This window comes from Aulostomus chinensis, chromosome 20, assembly GCF_037954235.1.
Source record: "Aulostomus chinensis isolate RoL2024-O1b breed Wild chromosome 20, RoL_Achi_v1.0, whole genome shotgun sequence".
In the NCBI taxonomy this organism is placed as follows: Eukaryota; Metazoa; Chordata; class Actinopteri; order Syngnathiformes; family Aulostomidae; genus Aulostomus; species Aulostomus chinensis.
The window spans coordinates 14,664,442-14,686,858 of NC_141339.1; the positions used below are offsets into that span (position 1 = coordinate 14,664,442).

Consider the following 22,417-nt stretch of genomic DNA (forward strand, 5'->3'; position numbering starts at 1 on the left):
CCCCCCTCTGATGAATCGTCCTTTATTATTGTCTGGCTGCTGTTGAGTGCAGCTTCTGGGGGGGTGAAAAAAGAAATGACATGAAAAGCATGAAGCGATGGGACTGTGTAAGAGAGGGCTGAACTGGCTAAAGAAACTTGTGTTTGTTCTATTTTTAGGAAAACAGCCCAAGGATGGGAAGAAGCCAGAGCCTTGTAAACCCATACTCAAAGTGGAGTACAAAACCACTAGAATTGGGTAGGATCCCTCGCTCCATGTCTCCTCATCTCTCTCTCTCTCTCACACCATCACACCTTCACTTGATGCTTGATGATGTACGTCAAAGCTTAAGTGACATCAAGGTTACTTCAGCCACTTTTTTCAGAAAGAAAAGTTTAAAAGCTCTTTTTTTCTGTTGACCTTCTATGTACAAACGGAAAGCTAAAGGCAGCAGCAGCAGCAGCAGGACAGACCCTCGAACAGTGGGTCAGCGGCAGTGACAGCAGAAGTGACATTGATTAAAGCTTCACTTCAATCTGAAACTATCATTTTTCCTTTCATGTACTCAGTTCTGTGTCTTGATCTTACCAAGATGTCTTTCTGCATCACTTCTTTTTAGGAAAAAGTCACAACACTCTCTCTCACACACACACACTCACACACACACACGCACACACAGGCACGCTCCCTTAAATTTGATTTATCTCCAGGAAAGCCCCGAGACTAAAGACACATAGCTCTCCTGCACAATTTACTTCTTATCACAGATGTTTCTATAGTGTAATAGTATGCTAACTAATATATATATCTTCCTCTAAATAATGAGTTTCTTCTGGAATATTCCATTTATATTCCTGTTTACATGCTTCAGAGCTGACTAAAGGCTGATGACACTCCCACATTACACCCCTGCTCTCTACCTTTGTTTTCTCCCGGACTTTGTCCTGTAACCATTTCCTTCATACTGCGACCGTTGGACATTTTGAGTTTTTTCATGCTGATTATGCGGCGGAAAACTGAGTTTTCTTGCTTGAACTTGCTTGAAACCGGACCATGTGTCGCCAAGTAGCACGAGTAATGCCTGTGTTGCAAAAATGCTGCATTAACTCAGATATAACTTCATTTATGGTTCAGTCAGAGTTGAAGTCACGGGCATTCCCATTAGACAGCCGTCTCCTGTGGAGACTAGTTTCCTCAATCGCACAACGTCCATACTCTCACGCACAGCCACATCTGTATCAGCCTCGCGCTGTATTACGGCTGCTGTCTCCTGCAACTCTACATTAAAATAACCCAACGAATTAGTCAAACTTAATAAATAAATGAACCAACAGACTGTGTGTTATTTTCTAGGGATCCCTTTATAATCCTGTCTGGCGGTCTGTCCTATGACACGGTGGGCCGGCGGCCATGCCTAACGGTAATGCACGGAAAGAGTACAGCTGTGTTGGAGATGGACTACCCTATTGTAGATTTCCTCACACTGTGCGAGACTCCATACCCTAATGGTGAGTACCAATGCGCGATGTTGCTCCTTTTTTATTTACAGAGCATTTTATTTAGATGAGAATTGCAATCATATCATCCTGTGTGGGATTATATTAGACTCCCTCTCTCTCACACACACACACACACACACACACACACAAATCCGCAAAACACCTGTCTGTTTTTAATTACTTAGGAATGCTTGCCCCCTGTGTTAGCAGGCTGCTGTAATAAATGTGAAATTTTCTGAGGGATTTACCGGATCCTACTATCCGACGCACATATAACATTGTCTTTTTTTTCTCCTCTATTTACACAATAGCTTTCAAATTCAATTATCATTCAATTCAATTACCATCACATTTTTCATGCAGTGGAGTCATCTAAAACGGAATGGTATGTAATCCAGAATGTAAACCCTTGCGCAGCATTATGTGGCACATATACGGCGACAGGAAGGATTAGTCAGTTATGTAATGGTGGTGACTTCATTATGTCACTCAGAGCACGCTGATTTCATCTGGTAATAAACATTAGTGAGTCTGGATTACACAGGACACGTCTGGCTGATGGAGTGTGCGGAAAACACATAGAGATACAGACAAATTTAAAACTCATAAAAAATAATCATGAAGTTAATAATTCAGCATTTTAAAGTAGTCGTGGTCGCTGGCATGGATAGAGGGAGTTGCATAATAATTCACAGTGAATCACTTGTGGCCAGGCAGCGGCATCAGGGAGGTAAAAGGAGACAGAACAGTAGAGTTGTCAAGATATTTCAGGCTCGGTGCTCTCTGACAGCCTGAGACCTTCGGCGCTAAACAGCACATTGATTCCTAAACACCCACACGTATGGATACAGTATATATACTGTATATGAGGCTATTTCAAACAACCAAACAGGAGTAGGAGCCATAGCCGATGTGAGATGTCTTTCTCTTGACTTTCATGAAGCCTTTTTTTCTCTGGTAATTATTGAAAGACACATGTGCTGTGATATATTAAAATGTGAAATGGTGGGCATGATTACAGAGATTTTTTTTGTAGATTTTCATCAAATGTTGGTGGAGAGAGTGTCGCACGGAGCAAGGAAGACCATGTTACCATTTAAACGTCGTGCAACTCAATGTTCAAGCTGTTCTACCTTTAAAACCCTGGTGCATCATTTTATATGTTGCTTATTGATTTTGTTTACTATTTTTATCTTGCTGTCAAATATTAATTAGTTCATTTATCACATTAATTGTGATGACAGCATCAAAGGCTTATACGTACATGTATTATATAAAATAGATAAACATTACTGCATGAAAAGCTTGTATTATATAAAATAAATAAACATTACTGCATGAAAGGCTTTGTATAATATAAAATAAATAAACTGCTGCATGAAAGGCTTTGTTTAATTTAAAATAAATAAACTGCTGCATGAAAGGCTTTGTATAATATAAAATAAATAAACTGCTGCATGAAAGGCTTTGAATTATATAAAGTAAATAAACTGCTGCATGAAAGGCTTTGAATTATATAAAATAAATAAACTGCTGCATGAAAGGTTTTGGATTATATAAAACAAATAAACTACTGCATGGAAGGTTTTGGATTATATAAAACAAATAAACTACTACATGGAAGGTTTTGGATTATATAAAACAAACTACTACATGAAAGGCTTTGGATTATATAAAACAAATAAACTACTACATGAAAGGCTTTGGATTATATAAAACAAATAAACTACTGCATTAAAGGCTTTGGATTATATAAAAGCAAATAAACTACTGCATGAAAGGCTTTGGATTATATAAAACAAATAAACTACTGCATGGAAGGTTTTGGATTATATAAAACAAATAAACTACTACATGAAAGGCTTTGGATTATATAAAACAAATAAACTACTGCATGAAAGGCTTTGGATTATTTAATATAATTAAACATTACTTCATAAAGGCTTGGATTTTACAAAATAAATAGACATTGAAGCAAAACGCCCTAGTGAAGTATCAGGGCATTTTAGGAAATGCATCATTTTGTATTTGTGGGGGGTTCAGTTTAATTAACATTCGTGTAAAGACCAATTATTGTTACATCGATTTTTTTCTGTTACTATTTAAAATATCGTGTTTCTATTTGCTACACATTGCATAATATAAAGGTTTTAGTGGATGTTTACAATTCTGTTAAGGTTTTCAGAGGTTATTTACAAAAATGCAGTCTACTTTGAGGCAGTTTTAGCTTTATATGTGATTTTTTTGTAAAGGTCCATGATATGATAGGGGTTTTGACCGCGTTTGCATTGGTGAAGGTACTCCTTCTCCTGGTGCCCTCTAGTACTGAGAATGTTTCCTCTTAGATATGAATTTCTGGATATGTTTGGCCGACTTATCTCCGGACAACCATGGGCACCTTGAGTCTTATCAGTGTTCTGAGGCTGAAAGTGTGCGAACAGAGGAGATATGTGCAGGTAGCAGCAGACTCACGTCCATTCTGGCTTGACAGGCAGCCCTCTGGAGATGTGTTGATGGGACTGCTTCATTAATTTAATCAATTAATTCATTACAGTAACTTGACATCTATTACGGAGGCTCATCTTAAGGTAGAATATAAATTCATATATTTAACCAGCGTAGTTTTCCCTCAACGTTATAAATCACACAGATTAATAACCATCACGCCCTCACATCTTCAGCAATTTGATGATAATCATTGGCCCTATCTCGTCTGAGGAATCCCCCCCACCCCTCATGGTTGGTAGATCTCAGGGGAGTCCCCTCTCTAGGAATTACAGGACTACTAAAAGTCTGATGTGATGAATGACCTGCCGTTGCTCTGTGTAGATTTTCAGGAACCGTACGCTGTGGTGGTCCTTCTAGAAAAGGATTTAGTGGTGATCGACCTTGCACAAAATGGGTGAGTTTATAAAATTACTCTTCTTTTTTTTCCCACTCACAGTTGACACATTATTGCTGACATTATTGTCTTTATCGCATTTGCTAGATCGTGTTAGCTTCATAAACTTAAGTGTATCCTGATTCAGTCTTGGAGCACACGGTCTCACCCCGTGCTTTTTTCTTTACAGTTACCCCATCTTCGAGAACCCCTATCCTCTGACTGTCCACGAGTCTCCTGTCACCTGCTGCGAGTACTTCGCCGACTGCCCTGTGGACCTCATACCAGCACTTTACTCTGTTGGTTCGCGGCAGAAGCGACAGGGCTACAGCAAAAAGGTACGGCACGCTTTGGCATTGCATGGTGTTTTTTTTGTGTTGCAAGTTTTCTACTGCTACTCCTAAACAGGGCTCACACATCTGGCGCGGCGTCATATGCCGCTCATTCTCTGATGAGCACAATGGGCAGGATGACCACAGACACACACACACACACGCGTGCGCACACACGCACGCACGCACGCACGCACACACACACACAGATCAGAGTGGCCGTGGTGAGTTGACCAAAACTAAAGATCTTGATGATTCAACCACATGTTCTACAGGACTCAAAGTGATATTTCTACCTGCTTTAAAACATGAGCAGTTAATGTGAAAATGTACATTTCAAACATGTTTTGTTAACTTATTGTGCTCTCGCTTCCTTCATTCAAAAACAAATTAGGATAAATTGATTTTTTTTTTCAGTTGCACACCAAATTACTCTGCTCTTTTGAGGGAACTTTTCCATTTTTTTCCATCCAAACATTATTGGTTTATAAGGAAATTGGAAAAATAAAGCATGATGGGAAAACTTGCTGTTGAAATCACCACGGTTGTTAGTCATTTCTAACCATTTTGTAACCGTTTTCTCGCAAAATAGATCAACGATAACGGCACAAAATGACTCAAGCTCACTCCTCCTTTAACAGATTAATGATGTGTAAGAGTACAACAACATCCAGAGGGTGGATTTGCTACTCTCTCGTTTTGTTTTTTTTTTTTTTGGCGGCGCCTTAAAAGATTAAAAAGTCCAAATCAGAAAAATAAATATCCCAAACTACATTAACCATCGTGCCATAAAACACAAACAACGAGGATAAAAGATTTCCAAGTGCATCACTGTACGTGAGATCATTTGAACAATCCTGAGTAACTGTTAGAATTCTGTCGCTGCAAAGTTTTGCCGCGTGTGTGTGTAGCATGGAGGAGTTTGTAGCAGTTTGAATCATTGTTTCACAAATATATCCCTCTGTTTGTGTGAAGCTAAAAGGACTATAATAGTAGCACATTACCCCCCCCCCCCTCCCTGTGGACACCTACTTTCTCCTCTCGTTCTTTTTTCTTATCCCACTATCATCTTAGACAGACCCCCCCTGCTCCTTAGCCATTATGTATGCCTGTGTTCTTTTTCCCCGTCGCCTTGTTCTGGCTTTCTGTCGGAAATGTCAGCATGTACTGACCCAAACTGGCTGCCGCTGCGCTTGATTTTTATTTATTTATTTTTCAAGTAAAAGGCACTGGCTGAGCTGTGGGAGGGCATTCTCACAGAAAGATCACTATGAGTCATCCCGGCGACCTTTGTATGTGTCAGCGTGTTCAAAGCTAACCCCCCCCCCCCTCACACACACACACACACACACACACACACACACACACACACACACTGTCAGATGAAGACACACGCTCATTCAGGTGGCACAATGTGTAATTGCTCGACACACCGAGAGATTTACGCAAATGAGGTTGCGTCCTGCGTGTTTACCTTCCCAGATTATCATAAATTTTGCATATGAACAAATTTTCTAATGGTGATGAAGATGTGACTGACGTGATTAAAACACAAAAGAAAAATATTTTATTGCTTCGTTGAATAATTTCGAACGTTCACGCTGATTGTCGCTCATCACCCGTCATGCATTTAGACCACAGAGAAAAGCTGAACCTGAAAGACAGTTTTATCTGACTTCATGATTTTATAGACAGGAATAAAGTTGATGTTGACATTTCTACTGACATGTAAACTAAATGTGGAGCTTTGGCTTCCTTGTGAAACGGCACTAAGGAGAACATAAATGTTGGTAAAGGGGTTAAGCGCTGCTCAGCAGACAGAAAATGAGCTTTATACTGTTGCTTGTGTGTCTCGTGCACACCAAAGCACCATCTCAAAGTCTGTTTCCCCATTTCAATTGGAACATTTTCATTTTTCAGAAGCTAAATAACATGACTCGCAAAAGAGGTGAAATTTAACAACTTTTTTTTGGGAAAAACAGCGCTGCAGCCATTTTGGACTGACAGCACAGAGGAACATGCACAGAGGGACAGATAAGACCTCCAAGAAGAAAATGTGCTGCCAGTTCAGTTTCTTAATGTTTAGCCTTGTAAATTCTTGAGTCCAAAATGGTGGAGATCAATTAGCTTTCACTTTCCTTCCATGTACAGTAAGTTCTTTGTTCATTGTCAAGAAAAAATTCCAGGAACAGAAGAAACATGGTTGATTTCTTTTCTGGCCTTTACTGGCATTTTTTTCCCCCTTATTTGCAAAATGGTTTGCACACGACACTAAAGTCATTTGCCCTTATATGGATTTACTGGGATGTGGAGTAAAAGCAGAGTTGACTCTCGGTGGAAGTTTCAAAGATTTTCTCTGTTAAATCTTCCAAAACAGTGCAAAATTAAGAGGAAACAAAAAAAAAAAAAGGAGAAGAAAACCCTCTCACGTTTCTTTTATTAACCCGCCGTTCTCGTTTTCTCTAACGTAATAATACGTGTTTGTCTCTTCTGTGCAGGAATGGCCTATTAGTGGAGGGAACTGGGGTCAAGGCACACAAAGCTACTCAGAGATCATCATCACTGGGTAGGATTGTATTCGCATCTCACTTACTTTCACCTCTCCTCCACTGAAATAACGAACTGTAGGTTCTAACGGGTTCCGTTCATATGCTTTTTTCGGTGCGGAGAAGTCAACACGGGGCCGGGGAAGGAACATTTTTTTAACAGAAAACACACACACACACACTGAAGGAGCGATATTGAGGTTTTGCCAGTCTCGCTCCTCTCTCTTCACATTCACTGTCCATATTACAATTCTGCTCAGGTTTCTCTCTCTCTCACTTCCTCTCTCTTAAATATGTCGCTCTCAATTGGTAACAAAATAATGACAGGAGAGGAACCGCAGCAGCAAAAATGTATGTATGTTTCTCCTCTCTGGATGCATTCATTATGTGATCCATTCTCACTGTTTCAAATTGAAAATGCTCGAACCAAATTTTGTGTCGACTTGAACATTAAATCCATGTTTGATGTAATGGAGACGTGACTCGGTATCCGTGCCGCATCTCATTTTACAGGTATAAAAGGATTGTGCAGTCAGATTCTGTTATACTAAAACCATTTCCCTGGCATTTTATGGGTGGGGGGGGGGTGAGTACAACAAAATATTTGGTCAAATTAAAGTCATGAAGTCTTACAAGGTAACTGAAACGTTGAAAAAAAGAGATGCACGTGGTGTGACTCCTCAATATCCTTGAAGTGAGTTTGGTGCTGCGCTTCCAACGGACTCAAAGCCCACTTTTATCACTCGTAATTGTAAGATTAAAAAAAAAAAAGAAAGAGAGAAGGAAATTGAAATGAATCTCTGAATGCTGTTCCTTTACAATTCTCTATTGGTCTTTGTCTCTTTAATTCTCAGGCACGCTGATGGAACGGTGAAGTTCTGGGACGCTTCAGCAAGTGAGTTCATTCAATAGCTAAAGTTTGAAGTTTTTATCTCTCTCTCTCTCTCTCTCTCTCTCTCTCTCTCTCTCTCTCTCTCTCGCTCTCTGTCCGTCTCTTTCATTTCCAGAAATTTAAATACAATGTGTGAAAACAAATGACATTTCAAGAATCAGTCAAATTCTAAGATGGTAGTGGAATACAAATTAAAAAAATGGCTCACTCTAATTAAAATAGACAACAAGTCTGTCTGACAGTATTATGCTGTTATGTTTTCAGTTCAACATTTTCTATATTTATATGCTCTTGCAGTAACACAGAAAAAAGGTTTATATTTCTGGAGCAGTCACTCTTGTCACTCTCATAGTGTTTTTCCACTGCAGCAGACTGAGGAGTTCCAGAAAAAAGCTGTAAAAACTCAGTGTAGACTTCCTGCCTAGCAACAGCAGCCACAGTTAGCCACAGAGTTTGTTAACATAATAGTCGCAACTCCATGATGTAAATAACATACAGTTACATACATTTAATCTCATGTCATATACCTTATAATTTTGTATTTATCATACTTAGTATTATTTATACATTTCATTACTTTTTTCTATTATTTCTAGTTCTATATTTGTCTGAAAGCTTCCAAAGTCCCCTGAAGTGAAACTGACCCTGTTCTGTTCTCTCCCTCTTCCTTAGTAACGCTCCAGGTGCTCTACAAGCTCAAAACAGGCAAGGTGTTTGACAGGAACCGGTCCAAGGAGGACAAGGGCAGCACAGAAGTGTCAGACGAAGACCCCTTCGCCATTCAGATCATGGCCTGGTGTCCCGAGAGCCGGATGCTGTGTGTGGCTGGTGTGTCGGCTAATGTTGTCATCTACCGCTTCAGCAAGCTGGAAGTAACGACCGAGGTGGTGCAGGTGGGTCACTCTTTAGTACCCCCCCTCCAATTCTAGAAAACATGTTTCACTGGCCTCACTTGAACTGCTGATTTAAGATGCTCGAAACATATACATGATGCTTAGTCAATGGCAGTATGGTTGCCATGCCAACAGACAGAGGAGCACAGAAGCAAAGCTAAACCATCATTATACTCTGCCTCAGACTTATGGGGGAGTGTTATGACTCAGTGTGATAACATAAAGAGAAATGCTGTTTAATCCGCTGTTTTGTGTGTGTGTGTGTGCGTGCGTGTGTGTGTGCGTGTGTGTGTGTGTGTGTGTGTGTGTGTGTCTGCTCGGCTATTATCTGTTATCGGGAGTTAGAGGGAGCATATACGTCTGCTGCAGCTGTGTGTTAGATTGGTGGCGAGCAAAATCCTTTTTGGCAACATTTGTCCTGCTAACGCGGTGTTGTTGCTCTAGACTTCACAGAGATCACTTGTCAATCAAAGTATGTGGGCAGTGCTCCGATGTGTTGCTGGCACCCTTTCTGAGTGAGAGCACGCTTCCTCTTCCAGAAATGTCTAATTATTCAGCTCTATCAGACAAACTGAGCCAGCGCCCACAAGTCGTCAGGAACTTGGTTTATGTTGAATCGATACTTGAGGTGCCTTGCTCATGGGTAGAGCGTGTTGTTGAAGATTAATTGAAATTAGCTTTGACGCAGCTGTTGGCTGGGTGCATTGTGTGGTCCTGGCTGCACGTCTTTCTGGCCGTCCCATTCTCGTTAACGAACGGATCAACTTGGGCACAAGATCCACTGGGATTCAAAGATGGACTGACAAGATTTTGGTGGTCATTGTCAAGTTCTTTGTCACTTGATATCATGATATCTCAGAAAGCCTTGAGAGGATTTCCTCTAATTTGGCAAAAACATCCACTGGGATTCAAGAATCAATTTGAAATTGTCTTGTGGTAAAAGGTCAAAGGTCAAGCTCACTGTCACCTCGCATGTGTGTGATATCTCAGGAGCAACTTGAGGCAATTTCTTAAAATTCAGGACAAAAACCTACCGGGACTCCAGGATGAACTGAAAACATTTTGGTGGTCAAAGGTCACTGTCCCCTTGAATGCATGCATTTCTCAGGAAAGCCTGCAGGGATTTTTTTTTCTTCTAACACCCACTGGGACTCAAAGATGCACTAGAGCTGTTGCTGTGGTCAAAGGTCAAGGTCACTGTTCTAGCACATGAATGTGATATCACAGGAACAACTTTTGGAAACAAACATCCTTGACACTGCTGATTTTATGCAAGGTTAGACTGTATTACTAAATCTGGACATGTTAGGCTTTGAATCATCAACTACTAAGTTTAACAATATTAACCTGTAGCCTGTTTATGTAAATCACATGTTAGTACACTTTAGTAACACTGAGGTGCAAGCGCAGCGGTGGCGTTCGTTTATGATGCGGCTCTTTTTCTGTGCGGTTCAGTGAGGACTGATGCATGATCAGGACTAGATATGCAGCGTGAGCAAGCTGTAATTAGGTGAACAGCTTCCCTGTGCACAAGGTCAGACCCCTCGCTATAACCTTGCAGAGATGGAGGTAGACGAGGACGGAGACAGACGGCGTTTCGAATGTGAAGAAGAAGGGCACTGATCACTCTTGTACGCCCACATGTCAGTGGGGCTAATGAGACTGACAGAATGCAAAAGAGAGGAGATTGAGCATTGTGTGTTTTTGAGTCCTTCAGCGATTTGTGTGTGTGTGTGTGTGTGTGAAGGCGGAGGTTGTAGAGGTAGCCTGAAGCCTTTCAATCTACCCACAGACACAGGAAATAAATCACTGTCATCAAAAGTGACTGAGTGTGTGTGGCTGTCATTCACGCTTGTGTAACTACTCTCAATGTTGAGCTTTTATCATGCGTTTACTAACCTCCTCTCTTGCTCCGTTTACCTTCTAATACCGTTTCTCCTGTGAATGTGTGTGTGTGTGTATGTAGTTACTAGAAGTGCGAATGCAGTATGAGCTGAATGACATCGAGTCTCCAGACGGCGGAGGTGGAGGGGGAGAACAGACATCAGCGCTTCCAACCCCTGGTGCCTCCCCTCAGACAAGTGGTCCGCCTTCACACCCCTCCACTAGTAGTAACAACTCTGATGGAGGCAACATGCCCTGCCTCAAGTACGACACACACACACACACACACACACACACACACACACACACACACACTCAAAAACTCTTGAACTCTCATATGCATCAGGATCACTTATACACACACACACACACACACACACACACACTCAAAAACTCTTGAACTCTCATATGCATCAGGATCACTTATACACACACACACACACACTCATCCACACAAGAGTCTTGCCTTTAGCCTCAAGCACACTTGCACAGACTTGTGCCTGAAGCATTCTCAGCCACTGCCTCCCCGTCAGGCCCCCTGCAAAACTGCGGTTGCACTACTTGACTTTTTTTTTTTAAAAGCCTTTTCTTCGTCTTCATCCCCTCGCCTTTTTACGGGGTTCTCTCTTCTCTTCATTTCCCTCCTGTGTTTCCTCTTCAGAGTGCGCAGTACTCCTCTGAAGCAGTCTCCAGGTTACCAGGTAGATTTGGTGGTCCAGCTCGTGTGGGTGAGTGGAGAGCCCCCTCAGCAGATCACCAGTCTGGCTCTCAATTCTTCATACGGCCTGTAAGTACAGACGCCATTAACATGGAAGTCTTTCTTAAAGAGCCTGCTGTCTTTTTCTTTAGTTCACGTATTTGATTATTTTTTCTTCTTCATCCATCCACATAGTCAACAGGTAGGAATTGACACTGCAGCTACGTCTGGAACCCTTCCTATCCGGAACTGCTCTTCGTCAACCCAACAATAATGTAGCTCCTGATTGCTTCTTGTAATTGATGAGGCCGTGCCAGGAAAACAAAATGATCTCCCGTTCTAACAACTGGTGGCGTTATTAGAATAAACATAGCTGAAAGTGTAGAAATAGACTCAATAAGGGCAGTTTATCAAGAACAGAAGTAGGCACAAGTGGAATTTCTCTGGAGAAATGATGCTGTTGCCGTTCCTCCAGCTGGCATTTGACGACATCGTGTTCGTTTTTTAGGTTTTTTTTATACTGATAGGTTGAAAGAGATTGTCCGTCAAGGCTAGAACTCCGTCCTCTCCCTCAGCAAGACAGCTCACTCTTCTGGATAGATTGGACCTAGATTTGAGTAAATCTGCAAATATTGCAAGAAACGATTTTTATGCTTGGGCGCGTGGAAAATTTGATATATAGATAATGAAGATAACTGCGAATAAATGCATGGACATTCACCAAGTTGCTGTGTTTTCCTTCGTTTGAATCTGGGTTTGACCTGTGTTTTCATCATCTGGCTGCACCGTCTACTTCCACGGAGGGAGAATTAGCACGCCGCTTACTGCTCATCTCAGTGAGCGAACTTCCTCCACACACTCATGGATGCAAATGTGTGTTAATTCGCCTTTTGTTTCCTCTAAATTTTTGAACATTTGGTTGAAACGTGGAGGGAAGGGGATCCAGACCGAACTGCGAATGGTCTTAGCATGCTAATTCGATCAAATTTGTTCATTTGAACCTTTTTTTTATTGCTCGGACAGAGATGTTTACGTGCTCTGACTCGCATTCTTAGCTCCAAAAACCAAACCTTCATCTTTTCTTCTCTATACCTTCTCATTTTCCCTCATCTTCCTGCAACTTGCGCCTCATCACTGGCACTGTCTCTTTTCCTCAGGGTGGTGTTTGGCAACAGTAGCGGTCTGGCAGTGGTGGACTACATCCAGAAGACCATCGTCCTCAACTTGGGGACGGTGGAGCTGTACGGCTCCAACGATCCCTACCAGAGACAACCGCGTTCACCGAGAAAGACACGACAGCCCTCCGGAGGTCAGCTCAGTGATCACGTTACGGATGCAAAACACATTTTCAAAAGCTCTGACTAGTCGAAATCTCCAGAACAAGTGGGATATATTTAAGATCCTGCTCACTCTCCTTTCAGTTTTTTTCACAAAGTAGATTTGACACTGTTTAAAGCACCACAGCTGCTGTACAGACGGATATTTCTTACCATATTTTAAAAGGCTTCCCGTTTAGTTTTTATGTGATTGGTGATCTTTAAAGCCTCCAGAGGAAGTATGTACGCTGCAAACAGAATATTACACATAAACTTTTGTTTCTCTAATGGAAGTAATGGAAGATTGAGTTTACTTTGGCCGCCCCCTGTCAGCAGTCACTGCTGTTTGTCCTCTACTACAAACCCCAGTGATTGTGAACTTAACTGTAATACTGTAAGCAAATAAGAACTTAAGAAGTACATCTGGGAACACCAATCATAATAAGCTCTGGTGTAAATACAGTCTAACATAGGTTCACAAACACACACACACACACACACACACACACACACACACACACACACACACACACACACACACACACACACACACACTCTTGTAGCAGATCGAGGGATTATACAGCAAAAAAAAAAAAATTCAATCACAAAAATAAGCCCTGAAATACACAGAGTGGCAAAATCGGATTTTGTTATCATGTTTTTTTTTTTTTTTTTTGTAAGTTGAGGACTTTTTGGGAACAAAATGTTTTTGTGCAGCTGGAGTATAACCAGTGGTGTTGTAACACCAGAGGTTCTCCTTCCTGATCCACCTGCAGCTAAAATGGTGACTTCAACACAAGACTGAGACAAACACTCCTCCTTCGCTTGACTTTCATTGTTCATTTACCACTCTCCTTCTCTCTCACACACACACACGCACACAAACACACACACACACACACACACACACACACACACACACACACACACACACACACACACAATCTTCATAGACCAATACACACTTAGCCACTGCAGCAAGCTTCACATTAAAGTGTGAGTAGTACTTTCAGGAAGGACACACTGCCCCCTTGTGGTAGATAATGGAACTTACAGAAATGATGCTGCAGTGGCCTGACAATGTCCTGCTCGCACTCAGGCAAAAGTTTGATAGATGAGCCAGTAAGGTGTGTAGATATGAGTTTGCCGAGTGATTGGTGAGTATTTACGCAAAAATACGCAACCGTGCATGCGCACGCACGCATACACACGGACATACACAAACGCAGCACTCACATATGCACAAACACACGCATGTAAATACACACACAGAGCATCTGGTGTAAGTGAATGGTAAGCAGTGGGCGGGCACCTGTCAGATCTTGGCGAGTGTGAGCAGTAATCAGGCGTCCAGCTGTGCTTCCCTGCCAACAGGGACTGCTGTCTGCTTGGCTTTCTGCCTCGCAGGACAATGTCACACACACACACACACACACACACACACACACACACACACACACACACACACACAGTCATGCAGGAAAGGGAGGATGCAGCATTACAAGTGGATGAAGAATTCAGTTTGAACTAAAGCTTCCTCAAATGCACGGATGTTGTGATTGTACATGAGGAGACGTAAACGGCAGTGTCTCTAAATCAAACTTGGCCCCCAGGAGGGCCAAAACTGGAACCTCTCGTTTGGGCGTGGTCCAAACACACCATTATTGGACTCAGATCCCAAAGTCTTGTATTTATATACTATTCCAGCCCTTATATATTTGAATAACTATGAAACAAGACAGGTACAGTATATGTAACAGGTACCTGTTTTCAAGTGAAGGGATCTGCTTTTAAAACAACCTGGAGAACCATGATGGAACGTTGCCACCATGGTTAATCAGGCGCTCTGACTGAAGTGCCAGTGGGTCTGGCTCTGCGGTGTTGAGGTCATCAAGCACGTTTGGTACCCCACGGACGCGGGTTCAAGACCGTGGTGGGGGGACTGACCTTTCCCCTTGACACAAGAACAGAATACAGCATACAGTTAGGTTTTAAAAAGTATCTTCAACCAGCTAAACTAGACACTCAACATCTGACGTCCTAAAGCGTCACTCTGCAACCTGAACTGAACCTATTATCAATCTTGACCTCACAATTAACAGCATAAACAGTCATTTACACTGTTATTTTAAAAGAAATCATTATTAAGCCTGCTCCTTTTATTTATTTTTTATTTTTCTGCACCAAATCAAACCTTATGTCCCGCAGGCATCATGCCAGGCAGCTCTGCTCCGCTCCATCAATGTGCTCAATGCTTTACTATAGATTTACTCCACTGACTTGTTTGAATCCTCCTGCAGGTCTGTGTGACATCACCGAGGGCTCAGCAACATCAGAGGACCGCTGCAAGTCCCCCACTTCAGGTAACATGTCCTTCAGTTTACCTTTTTAAAGTAAAAAGGGTGATAAATAGCGCTTACAGTCAGGCGGTCCAGAAATAAACCTATAAATACCCATATTTGAACGCGAGATGAGAATTAGTTCGGGAAGAGGATTAATGTCTGAAAAGCTGCTACGTTTAATACACTTTTATTAAAACTGTGGCTCATCAAACTGGAACTGTACTGAAGGGTTTTTTTTTGGGGGGGGGATGGGGTTTGTTGTTGAACCTTAAAATTGTCTGGCTGTCAGTTTGATTTGACCTCAGTTTTTAAAAATTAGCTGTTTGGAGTTTAACACCGCGCATTTATGGGTTTCTGAGAGTGCCCCCCCCCCCCCCCCCACACACACACCCACCCACCACGACCCCCGCCTCACGTAGACTCCATTTGTGCATTAACCATTTTGCAGAGTTCAATAGACAGGAATAAATTAAGTTTAATCTCCTTCGGTATCCCGCAAAACTGGGTTGCAGACTGTAAATGTGTCCAATCTCCATGATGCAAAGTGACAGTCAAGTATTATGGATGGAGTAAAACTGTTGAACAGATACAGCAGTTCTCATTAAAAAAAAATAACCAAAAAAACGGCTCAGCAAAGGAATGTCAGCTGCAGAAAACCTGGGTAGTTTCACTCACACACACACACACACACACACACATTGTGTACACGCATTGTAACAATACATATATTGCTTGGCAAGATTATGCAAATGAGCTTCAGTCTTGGATTATGAACTTGCATCTATTTCAAGCGTTTAATGCGTCATCATCTCAAGTTTTTTTAATCATCAGAAGCACGATTGACAGTAAATGCGACAAAAAATGCAAACAGATTCATTTTCACCAACGTGACGTGGCGTCACCTTTACTCTGCGTACCTTCAGCCCTGTGATGACTTTGGAGGGAGCTCATCCTGTGTGTGTTGCTTGCCTCTTTCTTAACTTACAACATTAGTATTTTAGCCGAAGGTGCTCGATGACAGAACAGCCCAGATCCATCTCATTAGGAGGGAACTTGGCATTAACGCACCAAAAAAAAAGAACTTTTTTTTTTTTTTTAATTATAATAATAAAAAAAAAGGTCAGACGGAAAACAAATTTTTAAAAGTCCTGCTTCGGTCCAGGTTTGATGACTGTCCCCGCCCCCGTGTCTGGTGCCACCAGACTGTGGCTGCTTACATCTGTCTGCTCTGCATTATTCATAGGACAGAGAGGAGAGATAAGGTGCCTTCCAGCAGAGATGTCTGCTCGAACAAGTCTAGGTCCAGGGATTTTTTTTCTTTTTCTCTTTTGCTAAGAGATAAAAGTCTGCCAGAGGAAGAGAAATCTTTATTTTCAGTTTAACCTGTTTTACCTTGAGGGAGAAGGCCGTCTGTTAACACTTATTTAGTGCCAAGATACAAGGCAGGTTTCTCAAGATAATTTGTAATTAAAAACAAAATTCTTGAGACTTGCAAAAATGCACAGTAACCTGTTAAGTTGCAGCCTGTCTCGTCGACGAAGACAGATGTGAGTGTTATTTTGAACAGAAAGCAACTTCGGCTGTTGGACCTCGGTTGAATTCTTAGGAGCTGATCAATAATGTGCTCTCCTTGAACTGGACATTCTCATCGAAATCAGCCGCTACATTTTTCAAGCTGGCGCTCCCGATGTCCGATAAAAACAGCTGTAAATGATCGCGTAAGAGGAGGGAAGCTGACTCTGATTCGCTACTGACATTAAAAAGTTAATGCTCATCTTCCATACAAATTAAATGCAGAAAAAGTTATTTAATATTTTTTCCACACAAAAGTTCACTGAAACCAAAGAGGGGAAGGGATTCCAGTCTCCGCCTGACTTAAATCACCGGTGTTCTGAATTTTGACCAACTTTATTGAAATTCGAAAGCCAGTTTGTTAACTCAGGACCCAAAAGAAACTAGCCTGTACGCATCAAGCCTGAGGGTGTTTCTAACTTCACATTTACTGTACTTTACTTTCCCCCCTCATACTCCCTAAAGTGCTGATGTCAAACAGCAACCTACAGCAATTCTACAATGGCGGTGGTAGAGGAGGTAAGATTGGCCACAGACTCTCCTAAGAGGGAATGTAGGTAGGACAGCCATGGTCCAGATTTGTGTCCTCCCCACCTCCATGTCTCTGTCCTCCGTGTCATAGTTGCCATAGTGAGAAGAAATAGAGCGAAGAAACAGTCTGGGTTAGCATCTGTTCCACTATCTTTTGGTTGTCACTGTCTATAAATATAAACACCGTGCGGTGAGAACTTCATGTTTTACTTCTCTACTCATAAGTAATTGGACACATGGAGAACTAGAAGCTCACGGAGCAGACGTTAACCTGGAAACATAGGTGGGACTGTGGCTGTTTAGAGACACGTATGCACCTCAGTTGCCTCAGCCACTCATTGCATGCTACATGTATGTAGCACGAGTGTCTAATTGTAAATGTGCCTGCGAGTGATACATGTCCTGGCCTTCCTCTACCCTATGATTGGCGTTCTTTGTCCATAGTGCAGTATGATGACATCACAGAGCGGAGAGTATCATCTGTCCAGCTGTGTCTTTGTGTAACGCAAGTGTTTGTGTTGATCAAACAGGTAATTTGGTGTCTTCTGTTTCAATTCGTTCAAAGTGAAGGTGTTTGTGTCCGTCTGAGTGGGGGAATCCTGAGCTGCTGCGCTCACGGGACAGTGAGAAGGGATCTGGAGATTATTCATTCAGCCATATTCTTTAGTCAACCCTCAGATTAAAATGTGACCTTAAATTCCTTTTTCCACACAGATGTGTTAATTAAAGGTTAAGATATTTCCTGTATTGGTTCTTAGAGTTTGATGAGCTGTCAATGTTGCTCCGCTCACTTTAGCCTGATCCAGTTAGCAGGATTAAGTCCCTGTTTGGGTATGCAGGGATTTACAGTAGACTGGTAGCTAAAAACATGATATGTTGAGATGAAAGAATCAGAGTTCCATTGAATGCCTAAAGAATTGGACTCTGAATGTTTTTAACCAAGACTGCTGGTGGTTGAAAAAGCAGTTTGTTTGAAATGGTAAGAGAGCATTGCTATTTTCAAGAAATACACAATTTTTTTTTTCAACCTAGCATGCTAACTTCACCACAGAATTGCTAAAAATAAAAATAACAATAATCCCTTGATCTTTTTTTCCCAGGCAGAATAAAGTAAACTTACATGTGTCATGTGTCAATTCTTTTGTCCAATGAGTGGTTCTTTACCAAGTCAGCATACTTAAGCTAACTATCGCTAGCTAATAAGATACGTCTGGGCTTTAGTCACAGATAGAGGCTGGACAACAGCAAACATTAGCCAGTGAGGAACGTTCCATATCCAAAGCATGCTTCTGCTACTTAATTATCTAAAATGGAGGGAAAAAAATCGTAATATCAGAAAACTGAAGCATGAAAGACTTGAAATTAAACGCAGCCTATTTTGAGCTTGAAGGGAATTACAAGATATTCTGGGCTTGTTGTAGAGATTTTCTATGGACTTAAACAGTGAAAGAACTACAATCAAAAAATGGAACTTCAATTAACACAGTGCCTTCCTCAGAATGAATAAATAATAACGTCAGTTTTCTATCATCAAGTTCACCCTTGAATAAAATAGAAGGATCAGTGACCAGTATTTTAAAAAAAAAGTGTTGCTTACATGCACAAAATAATCAAGTATATTTGATATTTGTTGGGACAGCTTGGGGTAAGTATGCCTCGTTTTTTTTTTGGTTTTTTTTTGGGAAGGAAAAACAGATAACTATGAAAACAAGCGATCTGTCGGTGACAAGAACCACTTCTTCAGTGCCTTTTTGACCATCCTCTCCACTGTCTTCTTCCATCTCCTGTCCAGTATTTGCTGTTTGCTGTTACTTCCTTGTTTTTGGTGCATGCTCCTGTGGCATGGAGGTCCTGAATGACTGTGCAGTTTTGAAGCGTCTTCTCAGTCCTCTCTTCCAGGGCATTGTGCAACAGAGGTCACCTCCTTTTTGTTTTGTCTGTCGCAGCATGCCTCCGATATACAGGGTTGTCTCTTACGGACTGTCCACTCCTGTGTGTGAAGCCTTTTTTGCTCTCCATGTCAGTTTACAGCCCCCCACCCCCACCCCACCCCCCCTCCTTCCAGGCACTTGTTGAAACAACCTTTTTTTTGTGCATTTTAGCTTTGTGCACAATCCTATCCCCATGCTAGGTATCGAGCTTTGCATGGCATCGTGTGTTAGCTTAGATGTGTGTTTGTAAAGAGGGATGTTCTCTTTTTTCCAGCAAAGATGTCACGGAAATTAAGCTTGCCTACTGAGCTAAAGCCAGACTTGGGTAAGCCTTGACTTCGTGTCTACAAACAATTTGTATGAAATGCAGTATAATTACCTCAGTCCAACTGGACTCCACCTCACCCTATTAGTCCAGTTCCTTCTGGTTGTTAGCCTCAAAATTGGCAAGCTATGCAGAGTTTCTTTGCCCTAAGTTTGCATGAGAATGAAGTAGCACTGATCTACCCAAATTGAAAGTCATTGAAATGAATCGAATATTTGAAATTAAATTGAGTGTGAAATGTTCTTCAGTGCTCCGACTCCCACTTTTTTGACCTTGGTGGGTGCTCTACTAGAGGTCAGTGGTGCTAAGCTAAAGTACGCACACTCCATCTCACTGTAAAGCTTTCTTTAACTTTTGCAGCTTTCTCTTTCTCTTCTGTGTTCTTCATGTCTGTTGTATTTATGTCCTTTTAATTAAAAAAAAAAGACTACAAAGAAGGACTTCCAAGGGGGTTAAACAAACAAAAAAACAACAAAAAAACCCAAAACAAAACGTGGACGGACCATTTTTGTTTTGAAGAGAATTTTAATGTAAAAGTGCCAAAACAATTCACTGTGTGTTTATTGCCGCGTTATATTGTACTCATTTAACCTAAGTGCCTCTTATGTCTTCCAAATAACACTAATATTGATGGATTTATGGAAATAAGAAAGAGAATATTGTCATACCTGTCAGTGCTAAGTCGAGGTACATTTGCCTCCGGTGCCTTGCTGTTTTTCTACACAGATCACATCAGCACTGTCTATCTTGTGTCATCACTGCATTGCAGGTGCTTTACCTTCTGTCTGTTTTTCCGCACTGTCCTCCTGTCTGTATGCCCGCCACGGGGTGCTAACCCATTAGACCACCGGGACAACTCCTTCAGTCGCTCCCGCTCCTCCAGCGTCACCAGCATTGACAAGGAAGCTAAAGAAGCCATCCTCTCTTTCCACTTCGGTGAGACTTTTGCCCGTAAGGGAGACAGCACTTTGTCACCGTGCTTGTATGTGGGCACCTCCCTGGGCACTGTGCTGGCTCTAACGCTTACAATGCCACCTGCTGGGGAGCAAAGGCAACTGCAGCCAGTTATTCTTTCACCTACAGGTGGGTAATGTTCTCTCAGGAAGAAGTGGGATTAAAGCAGCAGCTACGGATGAAGTAAATCCTGTTTCCCCTTTTCATGCAATTCCTCAGGAATGTTGGTACGGCTGAAGGGAAGCATCTTGCGGCTGGCTTTTTTGGATTCAACAGGTTCTCTTCTGCCTCCTGCATTCGACCCTTGGTTTGAACCCAACATCACAGCAGATGGTGAAGAAAGAGAGAAGGTCCGTAAGCGTCGGCCCGTCTCAGTTTCCCCTTCCACGTCCCAGGACCTCAATGAGAGCCAGTACGCTGTGGTGTGTTCAGAAAAACAGGCCAAAGTCATGTCCCTGCCCTCGCAGACCTGCATCTATAAACACAGTATCACAGAGACTTCTTTCATCCTACGGGCGGATGTGGTGCAGATGAGCCAGGGCGTGTGCCTGGCTTGTTTCTGCGCTAACGGCCACATCATGACCCTCAGGTGAGGAACGTGAAGGTACTGTTTTAAGTATAACGGGTGGATCAGTTTAATTTGCTCCAGAGAGAAACATCTCCACGTACGTTCTGCTTGCAAAAGTCTTTTCAGTAGGGGACGCTGTATTATCTAGAGCGAAATAGGAGCTTGGAACATCTTGGACTCAACGAAGGACCTAAGACTAGTGGAACAGTCCACAACAGTAGTTTTTAGCCATCTTTTTTTTGTAATTTACAAGGCAGCAGTAAGTCACAAGGGTCTGTCCTGCTGCTGCTCCTGCCTTCATTCAGCTTTCTATGTATGCAAATGGAAGGACAGGGATGTGCCAAAACAGATCAATGCCGCTGCACGAAAACAACCCTCTGCCAATGGCAATCAAGTTTTCTTTTGAGTGAAGTATAAGTTTGGTTCAGCAGGGCAGCAGGTTACTTGAAATGCCATTGCCAAAAGACAGAATTAGCAGATTATGCACTTAAACACCCCACCTCCTCCCTCCACCTGCAAATGAAACTCAAACTTCAATTCTGACATGTACACACACACACACACACACACACACTCACTCACTCACCCTTCTACCTGCAGATCTCAGCCACAGTGGAAGGGTACTGAGGCATGTCTCAAGAGCTGAGAGATTGATCTAAAAGCTAAGATGATCTGAACCTTAAAATTGTCTTGAGATTTATAGCCTGAACATTTTTAGATTTAAAGTAATTCAAAATGATTTCTGTGCTCCCTGTCTAGTTTGCCGGGACTGAGACCACTCATGGATGTAAACTACCTGCCTTTGACAGACATGCGGATAGCCAGGACGTTCTGCTTCACTAACCTGGGTCAGGCCATGTACATGTGCTCCCCCACTGAGATCCAGAGGATCACGTACAGCCAGGACACCTGTGAAAGCCTACAGGTCAGTTGGGACTTCATGGATTTAGGTGAAAACAGGTTTAGGAATCCTGAAGTGTCCGGAACATCAATTTGATACTGGAAGCAACGCACTCATGGAAATAATTGGCTTTTTTTTTTTTTACATCGAGTGTGTTACATGGCATTGTATGAGATAAGATATCCTTCAGTTGAGTTTATAAAGATGGCGTGTGAGTTTCAGGAGATGCTGGGTGAATTATTTACACCGGTGGAGACACCAGAGGCTCCCAACAGGGGGTTCTTCAAGGGTCTCTTCGGGGGAGGAGCACAGTCACTGGACAGAGAGGAGCTATGTAGGTCAAACCATTCTTCATACACATGTTCAGATGCTTC

General features: G+C 42.1%; 1 protein-coding gene across 3 annotated transcripts in view; it reads left to right on the forward strand.

Moving 5' to 3' along the window:
- stxbp5a (syntaxin binding protein 5a (tomosyn)) overlaps positions 1-22,417 on the forward strand; it is a 101,913-nt gene that overhangs the window by 75,962 nt on the left and 3,534 nt on the right. Inside the window, exons 9-25 of one of the 3 annotated variants that reach the window (XM_086189337.1) lie at positions 159-237; positions 1,333-1,487; positions 4,308-4,380; positions 4,550-4,697; positions 7,190-7,257; positions 8,092-8,132; positions 8,802-9,022; positions 10,989-11,170; positions 11,568-11,693; positions 12,761-12,912; positions 15,220-15,282; positions 17,299-17,352; positions 19,570-19,620; positions 20,464-20,703; positions 20,794-21,163; positions 21,902-22,067; positions 22,266-22,377. In XM_086189337.1, coding sequence (XP_086045463.1) covers positions 159-237; positions 1,333-1,487; positions 4,308-4,380; positions 4,550-4,697; positions 7,190-7,257; positions 8,092-8,132; positions 8,802-9,022; positions 10,989-11,170; positions 11,568-11,693; positions 12,761-12,912; positions 15,220-15,282; positions 17,299-17,352; positions 19,570-19,620; positions 20,464-20,703; positions 20,794-21,163; positions 21,902-22,067; positions 22,266-22,377 — 2,301 coding nt within the window. Of the gene's footprint in view, positions 1-158; positions 238-1,332; positions 1,488-4,307; positions 4,381-4,549; positions 4,698-7,189; positions 7,258-8,091; positions 8,133-8,801; positions 9,023-10,988; positions 11,171-11,567; positions 11,694-12,760; positions 12,913-15,219; positions 15,283-17,298; positions 17,353-19,569; positions 19,621-20,420; positions 20,704-20,793; positions 21,164-21,901; positions 22,068-22,265; positions 22,378-22,417 lie in introns of all 3 variants that reach the window. The other 2 variants (XM_086189336.1, XM_086189338.1) reach the window with 2 other exon arrangements.